The sequence below is a fragment of the Oryctolagus cuniculus genome, chromosome 3, assembly GCF_051225735.1.
Source record: "Oryctolagus cuniculus isolate XC-2025 breed Fujian yellow rabbit chromosome 3, ASM5122573v1, whole genome shotgun sequence".
Taxonomy (NCBI): domain Eukaryota; kingdom Metazoa; phylum Chordata; class Mammalia; order Lagomorpha; family Leporidae; genus Oryctolagus; species Oryctolagus cuniculus.
The window spans coordinates 166,535,519-166,560,922 of record NC_142869.1 but is presented as its reverse complement, the minus strand read 5'-3'; the positions used below and the strand labels follow the sequence as shown (position 1 = coordinate 166,560,922).

The 25,404-nt window shown below is 46.1% G+C and overlaps 1 protein-coding gene across 2 annotated transcripts in view; it reads left to right on the top strand.

Annotated features, from left to right (window-relative positions):
• The window catches only part of COPG2 (coat protein complex I subunit gamma 2), a 122,069-nt gene that overhangs the window by 22,873 nt on the left and 73,792 nt on the right, over positions 1–25,404 (top strand). For both annotated transcript variants that reach the window (XR_016231046.1, XM_070071310.2), the window contains exons 6-9: positions 12,905–12,980; positions 14,334–14,426; positions 15,365–15,451; positions 17,237–17,394. Coding sequence is in view for 1 of the 2 variants with exons in the window: in XM_070071310.2 (XP_069927411.1) it covers positions 12,905–12,980; positions 14,334–14,426; positions 15,365–15,451; positions 17,237–17,394 (414 nt within the window). In the remaining variant the exon portion in view is untranslated. The remainder of the gene's footprint in view (positions 1–12,904; positions 12,981–14,333; positions 14,427–15,364; positions 15,452–17,236; positions 17,395–25,404) is intronic.

Genomic DNA, 25,404 nt, shown 5'->3' with positions numbered 1-25,404 from the left:
CGAATTTTTTTTTTTTAACTTGCACAATATAAGAGAGAAGGTGCAGCAATGTCTTTCCGTGTCTGGCTTATTTCGCTTAACATCATGCCCTTCAGTTCATTTTGCTGCAGATGTCAGGATTTCATTCTTTTTTCTGGCTGAGCCATAACCCATTGTGTGTATGTTCCACATTTTCTTCATCCGCTCATCCATTGACAGACATCCGGGTTGATTCCATATCTTGGCTGTTACGAATAGTGCTGCAGCGAGCATGGGAGTGCAGGTGTCTCTTTGATAGGCTGATTTCATTTCTTTATATACTCAGAAGTGAGATAGCTAGGGCTTATGGTAGATCTACTTTTAGTTTTTTGTGGGACTTTGATACTGTCCATAATGGCTGTACTAATTTACATTCCCACAAACAGTGTGCAAGCATTCCTTTTTTTCCATATCCTTGCCAATGTTTGTTATTTTTTGTCTTTTTGATAATAGCCCTTCTAAACGAAGTAAGATAGTATCTCACTCGTTTTGATTGTTATTTGCCTATGGCTAGTGATATTGAGCATTTTTTTATGTATATATTTTTTAAAGTTTATTTATTTACTTGAAAGTCAGAATTACAGAGACAGATATCTTCCATCTGCTGGTTTACTCCCCAAATGGCCTCAGTGGCCAGAGCTGGGCTGATCTGAAGCCAGGGGCTTGTTCCAAGTCTCCCATGTGGGTGCAGAGGCCCAGACATCTGAGCCATCTTCTGCTTTCCTGGGTGCATTAGCAGGGAGCCGGATCAGAAGTGGAGCAGCGAACCAGCACCCATATGGGATGCTGGCACCACAGGTGGCAGCTTAACCCACTATGCCACAGCGCCAGCCCCTGTCCTGCAGTTATAAAAGCCTCTTGGCGGAGTCTTTAGGTTCACTCTATATGGAATCATGCCATCTGCAAACAGGGATAATTAGACTTCCGCTTTTCCTATTTGTATGCCTTTTTGTTTCTTTCCCTTGGCTAGCTGCTCTCAGGCTTCCTGCTATATTGAATAAGAGCGGTGAGAGTGGCATCTCCGTGTGGTCCTAGGTCTCATGATGTGCTTTCGGCTAAGAAGATATCCTGTGTAACTTTAAATCGTCGCTATCTGGAAGAATGCCTTGCACGCATTAGGCGTACAATTGAAGTTTGTTTTATGAGTCACACAAAGGATGATACATTTTCTTTTTCAAGCATGGAGACTATACTCATTAGGATTATTTATCTTTCTCTCCGTCTTGAGAAAGCACGCACACGTGGTCAGAAGTAGAGAAAGGTGGGTTCAGTGGACGATGAGAAACCTTTACATCTCCTCCTTCCCTCTCCTGCCCTGTTTGCAAGCCAGCAGCCCTGATTAACTTGAATTAACACGTATTCTTTTTTAAAATGAAATTGCAGCAGACTTTCGAGGAAAGGTAATGAGGTGATGCCAAGTCATAAAACTTCCTTCTCCAAAGCTTAGTGAAAAGAACATCGTGAGTAAAAGTAAGAGACAGGGAATTTGTTTCCAGCTGAGGTGAAATAAGGCCACCGTGGCCCGTCTTTCCCAGCGATTACAACAGAAACATCTAGACAACATTACAAAATCCAACTGCTGGAGGCATTTGGAAATAATAGCAAGCGTTGGGGAGAGAACACAATGCTACAGGATATCTCCAGTGAATTTCATGGTGATTTTTCCTCTTTGTACCCTGAGTTTGACCCCAAAACCGTTGAACTGGGAACTGTGTTAATAAATGTCGTTGACAGAGACACAGATGAGAGCCGTCTCTCTGGCCTGCACCCTGCTTTTCCCCCCATTGTGCGCCAGTTCAAAAAGACTCCCCTGTGCTGCGATAGCTCACAGGACCTGTTCCTGAGAAAAGGGGCTCTGTGTGCAAGCTGCTGGAAACCACATTGTTACTTTTCTGTCTTCTCCTCCCTCTCTGTCCTGACTGTGGCTCTTCTTGCCTAGAACTGTACAGTGGGAGCGGCAGCTAAGACTCTGAGAATACTCTGCATTTTTGGCTAGAAGAACTGGAAAGGAGTCTTCAACATCCAGCAAGTACAGGGACAGTGACAAGAGGAAAGACCTCACACGGTAGCTCATGTGCAGAATATACCAGGAGAAGACAGCGGCAGCTGTGAAATAGGGACAGACATTTGAACCAGCATGCACAGGCCACCAGGCAGACTTGTAGTCTGCAACTAACTGAGTTGATTTCTTGCTAAAACAAAAAGTCAGTGTTCCCCAGAGGCTTTTAAATAGGACTCTAGGTCTCATGATATATTCAAACTGTCCAGCATCCAAAATCAGTCAACCAGGAAAGTCTGACCAACTCTCAAGGGGAAATATAATGGTTGCTAACCCTGAAATGACCCAATTGTTGGTCATTACTTTAATCCAGCTAGTTCAGCCTTGCTCCATAAAGGTGATTCCTCGTGCAATGTGTAGAAAGAAATTCCTAGCAGTTAACTGTGTGTGTGTGTGTGTGTTTGGGGCAAGAGAAAGAGAGAGAGAGAGAGAGAGAGAGAGAGAGAGAGCCAAATGACAAAGTATAACATGTAAAGTTAAAAAAAAATTAATCAGCCGGCCTTGATATCAGTATTGAGATGTTAGAGGAAGGGTCGGTGAACTTGAAGATAAGCTGGTAGAAATAATATCAAGTGAGAACAGAGAAAAAAGATTGAAAACAAAAATAAACAGCCCTGACCATCTGTATACTGTATCACATGGCCTAATATGATTCATGTCACTGAAGTCCCTGACAAGGAGGAGAAAGCGATTGGTTCAGAAAAAAATAAAGAAATAATGACTGAAAACTAGATAGGATAGATTTAAAATTTCAGATTCAGGAAGTTGAGTGAGACCTATATAAGATAAATTCTGTGGAATCCATAGCAGGATATATAATGAAACTGCTGGGGCCGGCACTGTGGCGCAGCAGGTTAAAGCCCTGGCCTGAAGTGCCCACATCCCATATGGGCACAGGTTCTAGTCCCGGCTGCTCCTCTTTTTTTTTTTTTTTTTTTTTTTTTGACAGGCAGAGTGGACAGTGAGAGAGAGAGACAGAGAGAAAGGTCTTCCCTTGCCGTTGGTTCACCCTCCAATGGCCGCCGCGGCCGGCGCGCTGCGGCCAGCGCACCGCGCTGATCCGATGGCAGGAGCCAGGAGCCAGGTGCTTTTCCTGGTCTTCCCATGGGGTGCAGGGCCCAAGCACCTGGGCCATCCTCCACTGCACTCCCTGGCCACAGCAGAGGGCTGGCCTGGAAGAGGGGCAACCGGGACAGAATCCGGCGCCCCGACCGGGACTAGAACCCGGTGTGCCGGCGCCGCTAGGCGGAGGATTAGCCTAGTGAGCCGCGGCGCCGGCCCCGGCTGCTCCTCTTTTGACCCAGCTCTCCGCTATGGCCTGGGACAGTGGTAGAAGATGGCCCTAGTCCTTGGGCCCCTGCACCAATGTGGGAGACCAGAAGAAGCTCCTGGCTCCTGGCTTCGGATCAGTATAGCTCCAGCTGTTGTGGCCATCTGGGGAGTGAACCAGCGATGGGAGACCTCTCTCTCTGTATCTACCTTACTCTGTAACTCTGTCTTTCAAATAAATAAAAAGAAAAAAAAAAAAAAAAACTGCTGAAAACAGAGGTAAAGGGAAACTCTTAAAGCAGCCAGAGAAAAATGACATGTTGCATGTGGGAGGATTTCAAGTTGGATGACTGTGGATTTCTCACCAGGGAACATGAACATCAAAAAGACAATGGATGGTACCTTAACAAAGCTAAAAGAAAGGGCCTGGGGGCCGGCGCTGTGGTGTAGCAGGTAAGGCCGCCTGCAGCGCCGGCATCCCATAGGGGCGCTGGTTCGAGTCCGGCTGCTCCAATTCCAATCCAGCTCTCTGCTATGGCCTGGGAGAGCAGTAGAAGATGACCCAAGTCCTTGGGCCCCTGCACCCACGTGGGAGCACCCGGAGGAAGCTGCTGGCTCCTGGCTTTAGATTAGAGCAGCTCTGGCCGTTGCGGCCATCTAGGGAGTATACCAGTGGATGGAAGACCTCTCTCTCTCTCTCTGCCTCTCCTCTCTCTGTATAACTCTGACTCTCAAATAAGTAAATAAATCAGTCTTAAAAAAAAAGAAGGGGCCTGATGACCTAGAATACTGTGTCCATTGAAAGTATCTTCCAGGAATGAATGTGAAGTGAAGGCTTCCTCAGATTAATGTGAACTAAAGGTTCTTGTTACCATAAAGGAATGTTTTTTTAAATTTATTATTTTATTTGACAGATAAAGTTATAGACAGTGAGAAAGAGAGACAGAGAGAAAGGTCTTCCTTCCATTGGTTCACCTCCCAAATGGCTGCCACGGCCGATGCTGCACTGATCCAAAGCCAGGAGCCAGGTGCTTCCTCCTGGTCTCCCATGCGGGTGCAGGGCCCAAGCACTTGGGCCATCCTCCACTGCACTCCCGGGCCACAGCAGAGAGCTGGACTGGAAGAGGAGCAACCGGGACAGAATCCGGCACCCATATGGGATGCTGGTGCTGCAGGCGGAGGATTAACCAAGTAAGCCACAGCACCAGCCCCTAAAGGAATATTAAATGAAGTTTCTCAAGGTATTAGAGTGATTGATAGAGCAAGCACCAGAACAACAATCTTGATAGTGCTGAAAGAATAACTCTGGAAATATTAATACAGAGTGCTATTCCCAGCAAAAACGTCTTTCAAAAATGAAGGCAATATAAAGGCTATTTCAGACATTAAAAAGCCGAGAGTTCCTTTCTAGCAGATTTGTGTGTAAATATAAAAGGAAGTTTTTCCAGAAGAAGGAAAATTATATTGAATGAAATTATGGATCCATGCAAAGAAATGAGGGGTACTGGAAATGTTAACCTGAGTAGATGTACAAGAAAATTCTCATAAGATTAAAATTTCCTTTAGAGTTAGTTGAGGGCAAGTGTTGTGTGCCACAGTGGGTTAAGCCACTGCTTAGGATGCCTGTGTCCCATATTAGATTGCTGATTTGAGTCCCACCTACTGCACTTCCAATCCAGCTCCCTGTCGATGTGCTTGGGAAGCAATGGAAGGTGGCTCAAGTACTTGTGTTCCTGCCACCCACGTGGAGACCTAGCTGGAGTTCCTGGCTCCTGGCCTTAGCCTGGCGCAGCTCCAGCCATTGCAGCCAATTGAGAAATCAACCAGTGGATGGAAAATCAATCAATCAATCTCTCTCTCTCTCTCTCTCTCTCTCTGCCTTTCAGATAAATTGATCAACATATCTTAAAAGAAAACCAAGTTAGTTGACTTGAGACAGCTAAGACACTGTTTAAAAGCGTGCACATTACATCAGTGGTGTATATTGAGTATATTCTAGTGCTTTTACACCTGTGACAGGGTTAATAAAGAATAGTAGCAGCCAGTGGTCCAACACAAGACTCAGGTCCTTTGGGATACAGACTTGGGTCACCTACTGGACTAGCAGCTACAAACAGAGGAATTGCTGGCTCAGAGGGAGGGAGGGAGACTGAGAATGAGTGGTTCAAGGAAATAATGAGTGTCATTTACAGCCTTAGAATGAAATGTGGCTCCAAGAGGTGTTCCTTTTGTGGGAGTAGTAGATGGTTACCATTACCAATAAATGAACTCTCAGTAGAGGAGACTTGACGGAAGGCGTGTAAAGTGTGAAGGCTGTACGTGGTCTCAGGCCCCGCTTTGGGTTACCTGCGTGGTGTGTTGAGCCCTTCCGTGGGAGATCAGCTCCCTTGGATGAACAGTGCCTGCCTTCAGAATGTGTGCTGTGTTTTGTTTCTTGCCCGCTCAGGTTGGCACTCACTTGCAGTTTACAACCCAGAAGTATGGGGAGTTAGCACTGTGAGGCTTATAGGGCTCAGCCCGGCATGAGGTATATTTCCTAAGACCCCTCAGAAGGTTGTTCATTAAGTAACCAGTGTCCAGCATCAGCGGCCGCTCAGGAAAGCTGTCTTGTGTTGATCTGACCTCCTTCCCTGTTCACTTCCGTGTCCTTCACTTACCCCTCCGAATCTGTTCCCAGGCAAGCCTTTGCTGTCAGTGCAGCCCGAGCTAGGATGTAGCATGCGGGCTTACACTCCGGGCTCCCAGACAAAACTGCTGCCCAATTCTGTAAATAGTTTTATTGGAACGTGCCACAGCCATTTTTAATGTGTTGTTTGTGATTTCTTTTGTGCTGTAATGCCAGAATTGGCTAGTTTCTAGCCGGCGCCGTGGCTCAATAGGCTAATCCTCCACCTAGCGGCGCCGGCACACCGGGTTCTAGTCCCGGTCGGGGCGCCGGATTCTGTCCCGGTTGCCCCTCTTCCAGGCCAGCTCTCTGCTATGGCCAGGGAGTGCAGTGGAGGATGGCCCAGGTGCTTGGGCCCTGCACCCCATGGGAGACCAGGAAAAGCACCTGGATCCTGGCTCCTGCCATCGGATCAGCACGGTGCGCCAGCTGCAGCGGCGGCCATTGGAGGGTGAACCAACGGCAAAGGAAGACCTTTCTCTCTCTGTCTCTCTCTCTCACTGTCCACTCTGCCTATCAAAAATAAAAAAAAATAAAAAAAAGAATTGGCTAGTTTCGGTGAGACCATATACCCTGCAAAATGTAAAATGCTTACTGACCTTTTCAGAAACAGTGTGCCAGTCTTGTATAATAATTTTCTGATGCTGCTGTAAAAAGTTACTACATACTTGGTAACTTAAGCAATGAATGTGGTGGCTTGAAATAGCACAGCTTGGAAGCTTTTTCTGCCAAGGGCCTTTGGATATTTGTAACATCATTTGCAGGCTGTCCAAAATTGCCAACTTAAAAATTAGCCTGCTATAGATACATTGCATTTTGAGTCCTGCCTGCGGTTGCCTTGGCAGGGCCAGACATTCTGCACCCCTGCGCACAGTTCGGGAGGTTAGAAGTCTAGAGTCATTTCCCTGGGCTGAATTTGGAGATGCGGGTAGAGTCGATTCCTTCCGAGAGCTCCGGGGGAGAATCTGTTTCCCTGCCTTTTCTAACTTCTGGAGACTTCTGTGGGAGATGCGCTCCCTTGGATGAATGCTGCCTTCCTTCGGAACCTGTACTTGCACTCCCCAAACCCTAACTCCTGCTCCCCCTTTCAAGCCCCACTCCTGTTTCTGGTGTCAAATCTCCCTCTGTCTTGGCCTTATAAAGACACTGTTATAACATTCAGGACCCACCCAGATAATACAATGGAATCTCTTGAGCTCAAGATCTTTAACTTAATCACATCTGCAAAGTACCTTTTGCTACATAAGGTAAATTTGTATATAGATTCCAGAAAGTAAAGTCCCAATACATTTGGGAACTGTTACCTCCGATCCTCAAAGATCCATTCTACATGCCAAATACATTCACTTTTACATCACATCAATTTAAAGTCTAAAATCCCAATAAATATTCTAGGCCTAAAGTCCCAGATCTCATCATCTAAATCCTGAATGCTGAGTTGTGGGATGTGATTCCTCCTGGAGAATTCCTCTCCATCTGTGAACCTGTCCACCTGTCTACCCCAAGTCCACTCTAGGGAGAGGGAGAGACTAGCAGTTGTAGACATTCCCATTCCAAAGGGAGAAAATGAAATGAAAGCTCCCTTAGTTTTTTTTTTTTTTTTTTTTTTAAGATTTATTTATTTATTTGAAAGAGTTACACAGAGAGGGAGAGGCAGAGAGAGAGAGAGAGTCTTCCATTTGCTGATTCACTCCCCAGATGGCCACAACATCCAGAGCTGTGCTGATTTGAAGCCAGGAGCCAGGACCTTCCTCTGGGTCTCCCACATGGGTGCAGGGGCCCAAGCACTTGGGCCATCTTCTACTGCTTTCCCAGGCCATAGCAGAGAGCTGGATCAGAAGCGGAGCAGCTGGGACTTGAACCAGCGCCCACATGGGATGCCGGCACTGCAGGCAGTGGCTTTACCCGCTACACCACAGCGCCAGTCCCACTCCCTTAGGTTTTGAGTCTTGGGAATGACCCTCCAGCGCCCGTACGGATCTGTGGGTCTGAGGTGTATCGTGGGTGGCTGCTCTCCTGCTGATACAGCAGAACTGAGTAGCTGTGAGGCAGTGACTTAGCCTGCAAGGCCTGCAACATTCACTAGGCTGTCCTGTATCAGAAAATACACTTATACGGGGCAGGAATCTGCGTCTTTCTCACTAATGTATCTTAAGGGTCAGAACAGTAGCTGACGTGCAGTAGATATTGAAGTACAGAACAGAAAGGAAAATATTAGAGTCATGTAATAGAGATGAGAGGGCAAACCATTTGACATTGTTGAAACAGAAACTCAGTGTGTCGGTGAAGAAAACATTGAGGTAAGAGAAGAAATTTCCTGACAGGTGAAGAAAGAAATGTATACGTTAAAGTATAATATTGTACTCAAATAAAAATTGTAACAGAATGACCAACAGCAAGACGAATCCTGGTGAATTTCTACTGTGGAGAGAAAAACTAATCATCTCACAGTGGAAAAAACCAAGTCCAGCTTCAGCCATTCATGACAGTTTTCAGTGTCAAAAAAGAATAGAGGAGCCAGTGCTGTGGCAGGGTGGGTAAAGCTGCCGCCTGCAGTGCCAGCATCCCATATGGGTGCCAGTTCGAGTCCTGGCTGCTCCACTTCAGATCCAGCTCCCTGCTACGGCCTGGGAAAGCAGTAGAAGATGGCCCAAGTGCTTGGGTCCTGTACCCATGGTGAAGACTGGGAAGAAGCTCCTGGTTCCTGGCTTCGGGTCAGCTCAGCTCCAGCTGTTGAGACTATCTGGGAGTGAACCAGTGGGTGGAAGACCTCTCTCTCTCTCTCCCTCTCTCTCTGCCTCTGCCTCTCTCTAACTCTGCCTTTCAAATAAATAAATAAATCTTTAAAAAAAAAACAATAGGGACAGTGTCCATCAAATTTTAAGAAAAGAATGAAGGGTGGTCATTTGGTGCAGCAGGGAAGGTGCTGCTGGGACACCCACATTCCTTATTGGAGTGTCTGGGGTTGAGTTCTGTGGCTTATGATTCCTGCTTCCTGCTAATGCATACTCTGAGAGGCAACAGATGATGGCTCAAGTAGTTGGATTCCTGTCATCCACATGGGACACCTCCATTGAATTCTGGACTCCTTGGGGGACTCCCCACCTGTTGGGAGCATTTGAATAGTAAACCAATGGCTGGAAAGAGCTGTGTGTATGTGTGTGTGTGTGTGTGTGTGTGCACGCACGTGCGCCAGCCTTTCAAATAAAATGGAAATACCTATTTAAAAAACACCAAAAAACCAAAATATTCATTCAAAAAAACAAACAAGAAAAAGAATGAAATTCAGTACTTGACTAGCTGAACAAGTTATCATTCAAGTATAGGGACAACAAGCAGTCTTTCACACTTGAAAGAATTCAGGTACCATAGTACTTACAAGTTTTGCTTGAAAAATAAAATTAAAAATTCTAATAGTAGTCAAAAAAATAAATTTATTTATTTATTTATTTTAAAGGCAGAGCTACAGAGAGGTAGAGGCAGAGAGAGAGGTCTTCCATCCACTGGGTCACTCCCCAAATGGCTGCAATGGCTAGAGCTATGCCGATCCAAATCCAGGACCCAGGAGTCTCCACATGGGGGCAGGAGCCCAAGGACTTGGGCCATTCTCTACTGCTTTCCCAGGTCAAAGCAGAGAGCTGGATCACAAGTGGAGCAGCCGGGACTTGAACTGGCATCCACATGGGATGTTAGCACTGCAGGTACCTACTACGCCACGGTGCTGACCCCTCAATTTATTTTGAAAAGTAAGCGAATAATACCTAGATATATCAAAATGGGAAAAGGAAAAAGCTCAATTTGTAGGTTAAAATAAAATGAAAACCAAAATTGCAAGCTATAAAATACTATGATTAAAGAAGTATATGATTTGGGGGCCGGTGCTGTGGCATAGCAGGTAAAACCACTACCTGCAGTGCCAGAATCCCAAATGGGCACTGGTTCGTGTCCCGGCTGCTCCTCTTCTGATCCAGCTCTCTGCTATGACCTGGGAAAGCAGTGGAGGATGGCCAGAGTCCTTGGGCCCCTGCACCCACGTGGGAGATCCGGAGGTGGCTCCTGGCTCCTGGTTCGGATTGGCGCAGCTCTGGCCATTGCAGCCAATTTGGGAGTGGACCATCGAGTGGAAGACACCTCTCTCTCTCTCTATCTCTCTCTCTCTCTCTGCCTCTCCTCTCTCTGTGTAACTTTGACTCTCAAATAAATAAAATAAATATATTTTTTATTTTTTGAAATAAATCTTTATTTGAAATACATCTTTTTAATTTATTTGAAATGAATCTTTTTTTATTTATTTGGAAGTCAGAGTTACACAGAGAGAGGAGAGGCAGAAAGAGAGAGAGAGAAAGAGAGAGGGAGAGGGAGGAGAGGTCTTCCATCCGATGGTTCACTCCCCAGATGGCTGTAACAGATGGAGCTGTACCGATCTGAAGCCAGGAACCAGGAGCTTCTTCCGGGTCTCCTACGTGGGTGTGGGGGCCCAAGGACTGGGGCCATCTTCTACTGCTTTCCCAGGCCATAGCAGAGAGCTGGATAGGAGGTGGAACAGCCGGGTCTCGAACTGGCACCCATATGGGATGCGGGCACTTCAGGCCAGGGCATTAACCTGCTGCGCTATAGTGCTGGCCCGAAAAATAAATCTTTAAAAATAAAAAAAGATGTCTATGATTTGAACTAAAGCTGTATTCAGAGGAGTAGTCATTAGCATTAATAGCCATTAGCATTTAAATTGCCAAAGGATTGCATTGGTCAGAGTTTTGTATTGCTGACAATAAAATCTAGTTCATAGATCCTCCGAAAAATCCAGCAAACCAAGCCTGCTTCCTACAGAACCAGGAAAAGCACATCAGGGGAAGATGCTATAGAACTTTTTTTTTTTTTTTTTTTTTTTTAGCAACACAAAATTGTTGTGACCACCACTTGATAAGCTCAAGACTACATGTCCAAAGTTCCACCACAGTCATACCTGAAAACACAGTTGTCCTTGTCTCAGGACCTTATTTTCTTGCACACTGACCACTTTGTATCCAGGCGAGTCTCACCTGGATCCGCATGGAAGACCCTGGGCCATTTGTGTGTATCCCAGCTACTGAGGCTCTAGGAATTTTGAGTCTTAGTTTTACAGCTAACAAAGGGAAGTGAACAATGTTAGGCTGGTTATAATGTGTCTTCAGTATTCCAACTTACAGAATCTGCTGCAGTTAGAAAATACTAAAAATACTAATAATAAAAAATAATAAAAGCAGGGGCCAGTGCTGTGGCACAGCATGTAAAGCCACCACCTATGCTACATGGGCATCCCAGATGGGCACCAGTTTGAAGTCCTGGCTGCTCCATTTCCAATCCAGCTCCCTGCTGATGGGCTTGGGAAAGCAGCAGGGGATGGCCCAAGTTCTTGGGCCCTGGCACCCATGTGGGAGACTGGGAAGGAGCTCCTGGCTGCTGGCTTTGACCTGGCCCAGCCCTGACCATGGTGGCCATTTGGGGAATGAAGCAGTGGATAGAAGACCTCTCTCTCCCCTGCATCTCCCAACTCTGCCTATCAAATAAATAAAATGAATGTTAAAAAAGAGAAAATAATAAAAACAAATGAATTTAGTATTCTATTTATAAAGTTAGAATTATAAAGTAAGTCTAGGGAAAGCAGAAGGGACAGAATAATAAAGCAAAAATTAATGCAATTTAATATAGAAATATATAAGATTACTAAAGAATAAAGCTTTTTTAAAAAAACTAATATAGAGAAAACAACAAATCTTGCATAAAATTAGAACAAAGGAGAAATTATGACAGATATGGAGAAAATTCATGTAGTTACTCTGAGAATGTTTTGTAAACCTTGATGTGAACAAATTCGAAAAATGTTTGAAGTAAGTGATTTTCTATAAAAATATCAGTTTCAAAACTGACTGCAGAAAAGTTGGGAAACTAAGTAGACCATATCTGTAGAAAAAACTGATTCTATGTAAATGTTTTCTTGAAAAATAGTATTGTAGAGAAAACTACAGAACAATTTACGTGTAATTTCTGATAGAAAAGTCCTAATTAAAATTTTCACAAATAGAATTCATCACAATAATTAGTGTTCATTCCATGGGTTATTTAATAGGAGCTATGCCTGTGAGTGAGAAATAGCCCTTGAGTTCATCATTTCGTTAATTTCATTTAAAATAGTGTCTGGACTGATGGGCTTTTGGCATCTTAGGGGATTTCAGCCTGGGGCTTCCTCTGTGTTCTTTTTTTTTTTTTTTTTTTTTTGACAGGCAGAGTGGACAGTGAGAGAGAGAGAGACAGAGAGAAAGGTCTTCCTTTTTGCCGTTGGTTCACCCTCCAATGGCCGCCGCGGCCGGCGCGCTGCGGCCGGCGCACCGCGCTGATCCGATGGCAGGAGCCAGGAGCCAGGTGCCTTTCCTGGTCTCCCATGGGGTGCAGGGCCCAAGCACCTGGGCCATCCTCCACTGCACTCCCTGGCCACAGCAGAGGGCTGGCCTGGAAGAGGGGCAACCGGGACAGAATCCGGCGCCCCGACCGGGACTAGAACCCGGTGTGCCGGCGCCGCTAGGCGGAGGATTAGCCTAGTGAGCCGCGGCGCCGGCCTTCCTCTGTGTTCTTTATGCTAATTATTAGTGTCTAAAATTTGAATTAGGCGTTTTTGTGAGATTGTTGTCTCTGTTCTCACTAGAGTGTAAGCTCCATGAGGGCAAAGAACATTGTTTTGCTCATCACTGTGTAAGATTTAGCACAGACTTCTACCTAATAGTTTTAGCACTTAACACACAGAATATACTCCATAAATATTTGTTGAATCAGCAGCATTAAGATACTTAGAGGGACAGCTGACAGTCAGCTAGGAGGTTTTGATTTGATCTCATGTTACCTGATTTGATTTTCCTTAGTCTGACTAAAGACATGACTGGAAAGGAAGATGTGTACCGGGGTCCAGCCATCAGGGCCCTCTGCAGGATCACTGACGTAAGTTCTCTGTTCGTGTCACTTATTTGAAGGAACACTGTTTGCCCGTGGCCATGGTTAGAAAGATCTTGTAGTCAGATTTTTTGAATCTTCAATATAAGAGAAACGTGACTACCAGAAAGGCTTTTGTGACTCCAGCTTTTTTTTTTTCCTTCAGATTGTTTTTTCCTTTATTTATATTATTCTGTTTTCCATTTTTGCCCCCTTGAGCCGTTGTGTTCAGAAAACCCTTTTGAAATGGATTAAAGAAAACACCCGAATTGTGGGACACAGATCTCTTGGAATTTGAGATATTCTTAGAGCTAGACAGGAGAGCAGGAAACAGGGCAGCTCTAAGGAACTCAGACAGTCACTGTGCTGATCCATCCTGTACCAGCCCTCAGCCCACTTGTTCAGATGAGCTGGTAGTGTGTGTCCAGCCGGCTCTGTGCCAGGTTGTTAACCTGGGCCTGGTCTGTTGTATCTGGAGGGACGAGACCACGAAGTATCAGACTGTGCTTGTCTAAGAACTCTGAATCGGAAAGGTTGAGATGAAGAGCAGGCCAGGTGTGGCCGAACAGTTTGAATAGTAACTAGATTTCAGGCCCGGCTATAGTTTACGTGTAGGTTTACAACCCTCAGGTTTTGAAGGGTGGTAGGATCAAGTTGTAAATCTGGATCCTAGAAGGAATAATAGAAGTGATGTAATCTTTTTTGCTCTCCTGTTTTGTTTTTGTTGTTTTTAGCATTAACTTGGCAGTGTAAAACTTAACCCTGCCAGTATTAGCCAAAGAACCTTTCTTTTTATCTGAATATCGATCATGGTTATTTACTCATCTTTATCTGCCGCTGCTTTCCCAGTGCTAAGCTTTTTCCCAGTTAAAGTTAAAAAGAGCTTTAGTTTCCAGAGGATCTCATGTTGAGGGTGCATTGTTGTAGCATGTTATCTGAAATAATCAGGGTTTGCATTATTAATTCATATGATTCTCTGGTTCCATACATAAACGTGGAGAGGTAGCTTCAGGGTTTCAAAAGTAGCCTCCATCCCTGTGCGGGAATTTCTTTGTAACGTCCCTGAGAGAGTCAGCCCTGCCCTGTGAATTTCCCTCAGACAGGTATTCTTCACCTAGACAGTGTACTTCACTGTTACATGGATTCTTCTTTAAGTTCAATGGTAAATGTTGTTTCTTGAAACTTCTGAGTGGTTGCCTGGTTCTGTCATCTGGGATATCATTACGGTATTATATGGTAATCTTTTTCATCTAAATGTCTGCATGAAACAAATATATGGCTGGTTTTTGTAAACGATGTTGAAGTAGTAATTTTTTATGAAAATGTTTTGCTTCAAGACCTTTTTCTTTTTGAATGTATTAGGGAACAATGTTGCAAGCCATTGAAAGATACATGAAGCAGGCCATTGTGGATAAAGTGTCCAGTGTATCCAGTTCAGCATTGGTGTCTTCCTTAGTAAGTGAGCAGTTAGCGTTCTCATTTTTATAGGTGGTACAGTTTCTAGTTGCAAAAAACAAAGTATCACTGTGGTTCTTTTATAAATGAAACACTTAACACACGCTTCTGTTTATCCAAGTGTATTCAATCTCTAGGAGCATTGAACAATTAAAATAGGCTGTTAAAAGCATGAACTTTTCATAGATTTAAAGGGTTTTGGGAATCTGAACGTTATATTTTACATAAATGAATGTGTGTGTGTGTGTGTGTGTGTGTGTGTGTGTGTGTGTGTGTGTCAGGGGGAGGGAGGGTGGGTAAGGGCCACAGGGGACGGGGACAAGCCAAGGGTCGTTCTGTTTTAAGATCTTCCTTGATGACTGCGCATGTGTCTGTCCTCTCTTTGCTCATGTCTTTGCCCTCAGCTTCCCTTGGTCCCCTAGGAACCTGTCTGTGTCTTTTAATCAAAGTCTCCTGTAGCACTTCTGGGTTTTTCTCCTGGGAAGCAGTCTTTGTTTTAGTAATAGGTTTTTCTGTTTTTCAACAAAACAAAATTTATTCAGTTAAAACTATTGGTTGTGTTTGATTAAAATCAGTTACCAATGTGGGACTGCATCAGGGTGTCTGAATCAGAGGAGATCCTGATTCCGGAATAGAACTGTTTGAGTTTTACAGCAGGGGGTATATGTAAGGGGACTTCAAAACATTTGTGGAAAAATGAAATGAAAAGTTTATTTTGGCACAAAAAAATTGAAATCCATGCATACTTGTACTCATGTTTGCAAAGTGGTACTGGGGAACGTGTTTCTGGTTTACCAGTTGCCCCAGGAATAGGACTTCATATAGACTACAAAGATACAAAATTTCCTTTCTTTTGGAATATTTCTGTTGATTTTCCAAGAAAGCTGACTCATGTTTCTCTTTATCTGTTGCCACTTCCCCCGTCCTGTGTTTATTAGCACATGATGAAGATAAGCTATGACGTGGTGAAGCGCTGGATCAATGAAGCCCAGGAAGCTGCATCAAGTGACAACATTATGGTCCAGGTACTGTCACCCTCATTCGCTTGTCTCAGGATCAGCTTTCTTTTAAGCCTGTGTTTTAGGGGCAGTGTGTCGGTTCCTCCAGATGAGCGTTATCTAGAGGCACATTCTTTGGCATGTGAGGCAGCCTAATTGTGCCTGTGGTCAGGTAGGTGTCTCACTACCCCTGTCAGGACTTTCGCTGGTGCCAGAGCTGTGGCTCAGGACCTAAGCCACCATGCATGTCACCAGCTTCCCATTTCGTATCCTTGGTTCAAGTCCTCACTGCTCACATTTCTGATCCACCGCCCTGCCACTGCACCTGGAGTAGCAGTAGAAGATGACCTAAGTACTGAGGCCCCTGCACCCACGTGGGAGACCTGGGTGGAGCCCCTGGCTCGTGGCGTTAGTCTGGCCCAGCCCCCAGCTGTTGTAGCCATTTGGGGAGTGAACCAGCAGATGGAAGATCTTTTCCTCTCCCTGTTTCTCCTTTTCTCTATGTCACTTGGCCTTTCAAATAAATAAATCTTTAGGAATAAATAAATAAATAAAATCGTTAGGAAGAGAAAAAAGAGCTTAGAAGGAGCTAGATTACCCCTGTAGGGAGGGAATGTTCAGGACACATTGTTAGATGCAGTAATAGATCAGAGGCTCATTCCCAAGCTCCTTCACATGGCATTGCAGTCTTTTATTTGAAAAATAAATTATGTGTAGGATGTTAATTCCAGGTTTATCAGGCCTTGATTACAGACATAAAAATAAAGAACAGGATTTGTTTTTGTGAAACTTTAAAACCATTTTGTCAAAAAGATATCTTTTTGATATTTATTAGGCTATTCCTTATTAAAATGAGCAAGATTAAATTTTTAACTGACAATTTTATGTACAGTACTCCATATGTATTCAAAAGTGCACTTACTTGCGCCCACTCAATGTTGAAAACTTCTCGTGTCAGCATATTCAGTTATGTGGAAGCGAGCATACTGATTTTTCCTTGGGAAACGTTCACCACCTAATAACTGATCGTTTTGTTCATGCAAAGCATCATGGCAACGGTACTTGTTTAGTCTACTTTAGAAGATTAATCATTGGGCCACTAACATGGCCACAGGTGATTGAAAGCCATTGAAAGAGACTGGAAAAACTTGGTACTGAGAGCCCTTGTGCTAGGGATGTGTGGGCCAATGTTGCACTGGCCAGGGTCATCTTCAGGTTGTGTGTCAGCTTCTGTGTACTTGTTCTGTCTGAAAGTATAACTTCTGAAGTAAATTGGAAACACTTATCCTTTTTTTTATTTATTTATTTTTTTTTTTTTATTTTTTGACAGGCAGAGTGGACAGTGAGAGAGAGAGACAGAGAGAAAGGTCTTCCTTTGCCGTTGGTTCACCCTCCAATGGCCACCGCGGCCGGCGCACCGCGCTGATCCGATGGCAGGAACCAGGTGCTTTTCCTGGTCTCCCATGGGGTGCAGGGCCCAAGCACTTGGGCCATCCTCCACTGCACTCCCTGGCCACAGCAGAGAGCTGGCCTGGAAGAGGGCCAAACGGGACAGAATCCGGCACCCCGACCGGGTCTAGAACCCAGTGTGCTGGCGCCGCAAGGTGGAGGATTAGCCTAGTGAGCCGCGGCACCAGCCACTTACCCTTTTAGTCATGCTGGTGTTTAGTGTGAAAAAGAAATTTTGTTATTGTACATGTGATTTGGTATCTTTTTATTAAACAATCTTTTTTTAATTTAGCCATGTGATTTCTATTTTCTGTTTTGTCTGTTTTCTAATCTGTGTGCTGCGTTCTTTTTCTTGTTCTGTAGTACCACGCACTGGGAGTCCTGTATCACCTTAGAAAGAATGATCGTCTTGCTGTTTCCAAGATGCTGAATAAGTTTACTAAATCTGGGCTCAAGTCACAGTTTGCTTACTGCATGCTCATCCGAATTGCCAGTCGCTTACTTAAGGAGACCGAGGATGGGTGAGTGTTCTGCCCTAAACCTGAGTTATTTTCCACTTGCACGTTAATGCATCTCAGAGTTTACTTCTCTTAAGAATAGTTTCTGAGCAGTGCTGACTTTATAGATGAGTTTGATGTTTTCCAAACTTAAAAAAAGATTCCTAGTAACAGCATTTCTTTTACCTTAATGTGCATCCTCATATAGATGCTTAATAGATTATGGTTACTAATAATACATCAAATTGATATATATCGTAGTATGTACAAATCATTAAATGTGAAGGCTGGATGGGACATGAAAAGTCATGTTGTTTATCCATTATTTTATAAACAAGAATGTTGAAATACTGCATTTAACGGTTTTCCCAAGATGGTCCTATATGTCTGAGGTACATGTGACCTTATCAAGTGTACTTTACCAGCCTTTGGGGAGCCGGGGCAGGGGCAGAAACAGGAGAGGTTTTTGAGGTGTAGGAGGCTGGAGGTGAATCTAGGGAACAAAGACCCCCTTCCAGAGCCGACAAAGCTCATTGCTGAACTTGTACAGAGGTTTCTGTGTGACCTGGAAAGCTGAAGTGTAACTCATAGAATGATCTCTAGACTCTGCAGCTATTCAATACCAGAGCACTGCTGAGAGAGGAAGCCGTCTGTCCTTCACATCACTTATAAACAGTAGAGAGCTGAATCATTAAAGCTGCAGCAAAGTGCAAATCCAGATTAACTAGGATCTGCTAACAGCAAATAAGGACCTGCACTTTTCTAGTGATTAGAGTTATGTGCCTCAGTCTCTGCTTTGTTAGCAGTGTCTGGCAGACAACCAGAAAGAGGTACATAAGCCAGGAGATGTGACCTATTAGCAAGAGAAAGAGAGCAGTCGGTGGACTCTCACTCTCAGACAATCCAGATATTTATAGGCAATGACTTTAAAATAATTGTTGTAAAGATACTAAAGAATATAGTGGACAAGATGGACGAAATGTGTAAGTGGATAAGAAATTTAGCAGTGAAATAGAAACTAGAAAAATACAGTTATTTTTACTTGAAAGACTTAAATGTCGGATGAACATAGCGGGAGATTAGAGAACTTGAAGATAAAACATTAGAAATTGCCCGAACTCAACAAATATGGAAAAAATTAAGTAAAAAAGGAATGGAAATCTGAAGCTTTTAGAAAATAAAAAAAATTCAACATATGTGATGAGTCTCAGAAGAAGAGAAAGAGAATGGAACAAATTTAATATTTGAAGAGATGATAGAATTCTAGAATTCATGAAAAGCATCAGCCAGAGATCCAAGAATATCAGTGAAACACAAGTTAGATAAATAAAAGAAATATCTTAATATATATCCTAAGTAAAAGGTTGAAAACAAAAAAGGAAAGAATAAGCAAAACCTTGAAAATAGTCGAAGGAAAAAATGTTACTTCATATTCAGGGAAGTGAAAACTAGAGTAACAATAACTTCTTATCAGAATGGATGCCAGAAGATAACAGATATCTTAAATTAGGTGAAATAAGCAGCCATCAACCTGGAGTTCATGCCCTGTAAAAATATCCTTCCAAATAAAGGAAAAAATGGAGAAATGTTCAACAGGAAAACAACTTGAAAGGATTTGTGTTGAGAATACCTGCATTATAGAAGATGCTAAACAAAGTATTTTGTGCCCCCACCCCCAAATATATAATAGGTAAATGCCTGGATCTTTGGGGAGGATTTAAGAGCAATAGAAAGGGTGAATATGGATCGAAAGGCCATGGTGGGGGAGCCAATGCTATGGCACAGCGGGTTAAAGCCCTGGCCTGCAGTGCTGTCCTCCCATATGGACACTGGTTTGAGTCCTGGCTGTTCCATGTCTGACCAAGCTCCCTGCTAATGTGCCTGGGAAAGCAGCAGAGGATGGCCCAAAAATCTTTGGGCCCCTGTACCTACGTGGGAGACCCGGAAGAAACTCCTGGCTCCTGGCTTTGGATCAGCTCAGCTCCAGCCATTGTGGGCATTTGAGGAGTGAACCAGCAGATGAAAGGCCTCTCCCTCTCTCTGTCTCTATCTCTCTCTGTAACTGTGTTTCAAATAAATAAAATAAATGTTTTTAAAAAAAAAGACCATGGGAAAATTTTAAATGCACAAAATTATGTCTCAAAATAAAAGTAGATTTGGGGGTTTATAATACATACAGAAATAGATTACAATAATATAAGAAGCTTGTGGGAGAGAATAGAATTAGACATTTGTAAGGTTTTTATGTTGTTCATGAAGGAGTATAGTACAGAGTGATAGGTTTAATGTTGTGATCTCTTAAGGATGAATATTGTAACCACTAAAAAAAAAACTATGAGAGATAATTATTTTAAATGTCAACAGAGAAGATAAAATGGAATACCAAAAAAATATTCAGTTGAGTTTTCTGCTTCCAGTAATGATGATGTAGCTTGGTCAGATTAACTCTCCTATAAATAATGATTGTATCGTTAGTACAAAAACATGCCCACTCCCAACAAAGAAGATGTAGCACTCTCTGAAGGTAGTGGGAGGTGGTTGGTGATGGTAGGCAAAGGTGGCAGGAAGACGTGCCCGGAAGATGGCTACACTCTGTCAAACTTGTATTTTTCCAGTTCTTCTTCTTCTTTTTCTTTTAAGATTTATTTATTTACTTGAAAGATGGGGTGGGGGAGACAGACCAGACAGACAGACACACCTTTTATCCACTGGTTCACTCCCCGCCATGGCTGTGTCTAGGCCAGGCTGAAGCCAGGTGTCTGGTGGCGGGAGCCCGTATACTTGTGTCGTCCTCCAGTGTCTTCCCAGGCACATTAGCAGGAAGCTGGATTGGAAGCAGAGCAGCCAGACCAGCACTCTGCTATGGGATGCCAGTGTTAGAAGCTGCAGCTTAACCTCTGTACCACAGAACCACCCCATGTGACTGTCCTTCTGAGAGCATTCTGTAATTCCTGGGTGTGAGAGGGCGGAAAGCTGCAGTTTTTACTGGACAGAGTGGTCAGAACGCAACTGGAGCTTGGAAGAATGACTCAACACTTAGGATGAAAACCCTAGAAAGGAAGGAGCCACAAAAGAAGTGAGTCCCAAAATTTTAAACTTTGTGGAAAATTATTGGCTGACCACTGAATCGTGCATTAGGGCTCCAGGAAAGCGAGCAGGAAGCAGGAGCTGCAGGCTGAAAGAGCTGATTGGGGCATTTGGCTGCCGCATCCTGGGGCTGGGGGATGTTGGACTTGGAGCCCAGCTAGGCGGCCTGCTAAAGAAACGTGAGTTTTACAGTCTGCGGTCTTTCATTCACAATGCCTAATAGACAGTAAGAAATTACATGAAGTGTAAAGAACTTGACAGATGTGACCAGTTGTCAACGAGAAAAAATAATCATGACCCAGACATTGGAATGAGCAGAAAAAAACATAGTTTTTTTTTAAATCTTTTTATTTTTATTTTTACTTGAGAGGCAAAGAGACAGAAAGAGCTCCTGTTTGGTGTTTTGCTCCCCAGACGCATGCAATGGCTAGAGTCCACTCAGGCTGATGCTGGAAGCCAGGAGCCCAGTTGAGGTCTCCCCTGTGGGTGCAGGGACCTAACCACTTAAGCCGTCACCACTGCCTCTCTGCTCTGTATTAGCAGAGTGCTGGCATTGGGAGCTGGAACTCAACCCAGGTACCTAATGTGGGCGTCCTAATTGGCAGGTCAACATTAGGCCAAATGCCCTTTCCAACCAACAAAAACATTAAAACCTCTATTAGAAATCTGTCCAAGGCTTTAATGGAAAATAATTACCATAAGTGAACAGGGAAAATGGAAACTGTGAAAAAGAACCAAATAGATATCTTAGAGCTTGGAAATACTCAGAATTCAACCTGAGAAGGAGAACTCAGATGATGAAAATATATGAAGAGATTTGTTACAAGGAATTGGTGTGTGCAATATCTTTTTTAAAGAGTTGTTTTACTTCAAAGTCAGTTACAGAGAGAGGAGAGGCAGAGACAGAGGTCTTCCTTCCGTTGGTTCACTCCCCAATTGGCCGCAACGGCCATAGCTGGGCCAATCCAAAGCTACGACCCAGGAACTTCTTCCAGATCTTCCATGTGGGTGCAGGGACCCAAGCACTTGGGCCATCCTCCACTGCTTTCCCAGGCCATAGCTGAGAGCTGGATCAGAAGAGGAGCAGCCGGGACTCGAACTGGTGTCCATATGGGATGCCAGCACTGTAGGGGGCAGCGTTAGCCGCTACGCCACACCGCTAGCCCTGGTGTATGCATATTGAGACTGGTTAAGCTGGTCCAGAGTCCACAGGGTAGGCAGTCAGGAAGGGAAGGCGGGCACAGGCAGAACTACTGTCTGTGTGGGGGACTGCTCGTCTTACATCTTCCTGGATGCAGCAGGATGCTACTGGGGTGCACTTTCATCTTCACAGCCTCCTCAGGTAAGTATCCGAGCTCATTGTTAGTGAGATTTGCTCTCCACCCAAGTGTAGAACACAAATACGTAGCGCAGATCCCCCTCACTCCAGCTCACGGGAACTCATTCTTCACTGCTTTCCGAGCCCTCGCCGCAGCGTGTCCTGGAGGTCCAGGCTTTACAGGCAGTCTCTGAAGCCCCACCAGAAGTGTCCTTAAAGACCAGATTCTAGTAACAGCCTGTTCAGAGCAGTGTGGCTGAATCTGTCCTGTTCCTCAGGAGGCTTCCAGCTTCCACTACTACCTGATTCCAAAGGCAGTTCCACAGATTCATGCACTTCACCCACAGGTACCAACAGCTGGGTGTGTTTTTAATGCTGCCACAATACATTCTCACAAATATGACAGCTTATAATAATGACCTTATCTCAGAGTACTCCAGGTTAGAATTTCACTGTTGGTCCTCTGGAACTAAAGTCAGGGTGTTGGTAGTGTGCCATTGCTCACTAGAACTTTGGGGAAGAATCTACGTCCCGTGTCATTTACATTGTTGGTCTGGTTCATCTGCTTGTAGTTGTAGGTTGCAGGCTTTTAGCCCCAGGTGGTCTGTGCCCATATAGGCCGACTACACTCCTCCTCATACTTCCAGTGAGCTGCCGAGAGACTCCCCTAGTCCTGTGCGTGCCGGGTTCATGTGAGGGAGAAGCTGAGGACAGAGTGGAGAGGGCGCATTTGAGGGAGAAGCTGCAGGTGGACAGAGTGGAGAGGGTGCATGTGAGGGAGAAGCTGAGGACAGAGCGGAGAGGGCGCATGTGAGGGAGAAGCTGAGGACAGAGTGGAGAGGACACATTTGAGGGAGAAGCTGAGGATAGAGTGGAGAGGCTGCATGTGAGGGAGAAGCTGAGGACTGAGTGGAGAGGCTGCATGTGAGGGAGCAGCTGCAGGAGGACAGAGTGGAGAGGGTGCATGTGAGGGAGCAGCTGAGGACAGAGCGGAGAGGGTGCATGTGAGGGAGCAGCTGCAGGAGGACAGAGTGGAGAGGCTGCATGTGAGGGAGCAGCTGAAGACAGAGCGGAGAGGGTGCATGTGAGGGAGCAGCTGCAGGAGGACAGAGTGGAGAGGGCGCATGTGAGGGAGAAGCTGAGAACAGAGCGGAGAGGGCGCATGTGAGGGAGAAGCTGAGGACAGAGTGGAGAGGGCACATGTGAGGGAGAAGCTGAGGACACAGTGGAGAGGGTGCATGTCAGGGAGCAGCTGAGGACAGAGTGGAGAGGGCGCATGTGAGGGAGAAGCTGAGGACAGAGTGGAGAGGGCGCATGTGAGGGAGCAGCTGAGGACAGAGTGGAGAGGGCACATGTGAGGGAGAAGCTGAGGACAGAGTGGAGAGGGCGCATGTGAGGGAAAAGCCGAGGACAGAGTGGAGAGGACGCATTTGAGGGAGAAGCTGAGGATAGAGTGGAGAGGGCGCATGTGAGGGAGAAGCTGAGGACTGAGTGGAGAGGGCGCATGTGAGGGAGAAGCTGAGGACAGAGTGGAGAGGGCGCATGTGAGGGAGCAGGTGAGGACAGAGTGGAGAGGGCGCATGTGAGGGAGAAGCTGAGGACTGAGTGGAGAGGCTGCATGTGAGGGAGCAGCTGCAGGAGGACAGAGTGGAGAGGGCACATGTGAGGGAGCAGCTGAGGACAGAGCGGAGAGGGCGCATGTGAGGGAGAAGCTGAGGACTGAGTGGAGAGGGTACATGTGAGGGAGAAGCTGCAGGTGGACAGAGTGGAGAGGGTGCATGTGAGGGAGAAGCTGAGGACAGAGTGGAGAGGGCGCATGTGAGGGAGCAGCTGCAGGAGGACAGAGTGGAGAGGGCGCATGTGAGGGCGCAGCTGAGGACAGAGAGGAGAGGGCGCATGTGAGGGAGAAGCTGAGGACAGAGCGGAGAGGGCGCATGTGAGGGATCAGCTGAGGACAGAGCGGAGAGGGCGCATGTGAGGGAGCAGCTGAGGACAGAGCGGAGAGGGCGCATGTGAGGGAGCAGCTGAGGACAGAGCGGAGAGGGCGCATGTGAGGGAGAAGCTGAGGACAGAGCGGAGAGGGCGTATGTGAGGGAGAAGCTGAGGACAGAGCGGAGAGGGCGCATGTGAGGGAGAAGCTGAGGAAAGAGTGGAGAGGCTGCATGTGAGGGAGAAGCTGAGGACAGAGTGGAGAGGGCGCATGTGAGGGAGAAGCTGCAGGAGGACAGAGTGGAGAGGGCACATGTGAGGGAGCAGCTGAGGACAGAGTGGAGACGGCGCATGTGAGGGAGAAGCTGAGGACAGAGTGGAGAGGGTGCATGTGAGGGAGAAGCTGAGGACTGAGTGGAGAGGGCGCATGTGAGGGAGAAGCTGCAGGTGGACAGAGTGGAGAGGGTGCATGTGAGGGAGAAGCTGAGGACAGAGTGGAGAGGGCGCATGTGAGGGAGAAGCTGAGGACAGAGTGGAGAGGACGCATTTGAGGGAGAAGCTGAGGATAGAGTGGAGAGGCTGCATGTGAGGGAGAAGCTGAGGACTGAGTGGAGAGGCTGCATGTGAGGGAGCAGCTGCAGGAGGACAGAGTGGAGAGGGCGCATGTGAGGGAAAGCTGAGGACAGAGTGGAGAGGCTGCATGTGAGGGAGAAGCTGAGGACTGAGTGGAGAGGCTGCATGTGAGGGAGCAGCTGCAGGAGGACAGAGTGGAGAGGGTGCATGTGAGGGAGAAGCTGAGGACAGAGCGGAGAGGGCGCATGTGAGGGAGCAGCTGAGGACAGAGCGGAGAGGGCGCATGTGAGGGAGAAGCTGCAGGAGGACAGAGTGGAGAGGGTGCATGTGAGGGAGCAGCTGAGGACAGAGCGGAGAGGCTGCATGTGAGGAGCAGCTGCAGGAGGACTGAGTGGAGAGGGCGCATGTGAGGGAGAAGCTGAGGACAGAGTGGAGAGGGCACATGTGAGGGAGAAGCTGAGGACACAGTGGAGAGGGTGCATGTCAGGGAGCAGCTGAGGACAGAGTGGAGAGGGCACATGTGAGGGAGAAGCTGAGGACAGAGTGGAGAGGGCGCATGTGAGGGAGAAGCTGAGGACAGAGTGGAGAGGGCACATGTGAGGGAGAAGCTGAGGACAGAGTGGAGAGGGCGCATGTGAGGGAGAAGCCGAGGACAGAGTGGAGAGGACGCATTTGAGGGAGAAGCTGAGGATAGAGTGCAGAGGGCGCATGTGAGGGAGAAGCTGAGGACTGAGTGGAGAGGGCGCATGTGAGGGAGAAGCTGAGGACAGAGTGGAGAGGGCGCTTGTGAGGGAGCAGGTGAGGACAGAGTGGAGAGGGCGCATGTGAGGGAGAAGCTGAGGACTGAGTAGAGAGGCTGCATGTGAGGGAGCAGCTGCAGGAGGACAGAGTGGAGAGGGCACATGTGAGGGAGCAGCTGAGGACAGAGTGGAGAGGACGCATTTGAGGGAGAAGCTGAGGATAGAGTGGAGAGGGCGCATGTGAGGGAGAAGCTGAGGACAGAGTGGAGAGGACGCATTTGAGGGAGAAGCTGAGGATAGAGTGGAGAGGCTGCATGTGAGGGAGAAGCTGAGGACTGAGTGGAGAGGCTGCATGTGAGGGAGCAGCTGCAGGAGGACAGAGTGGAG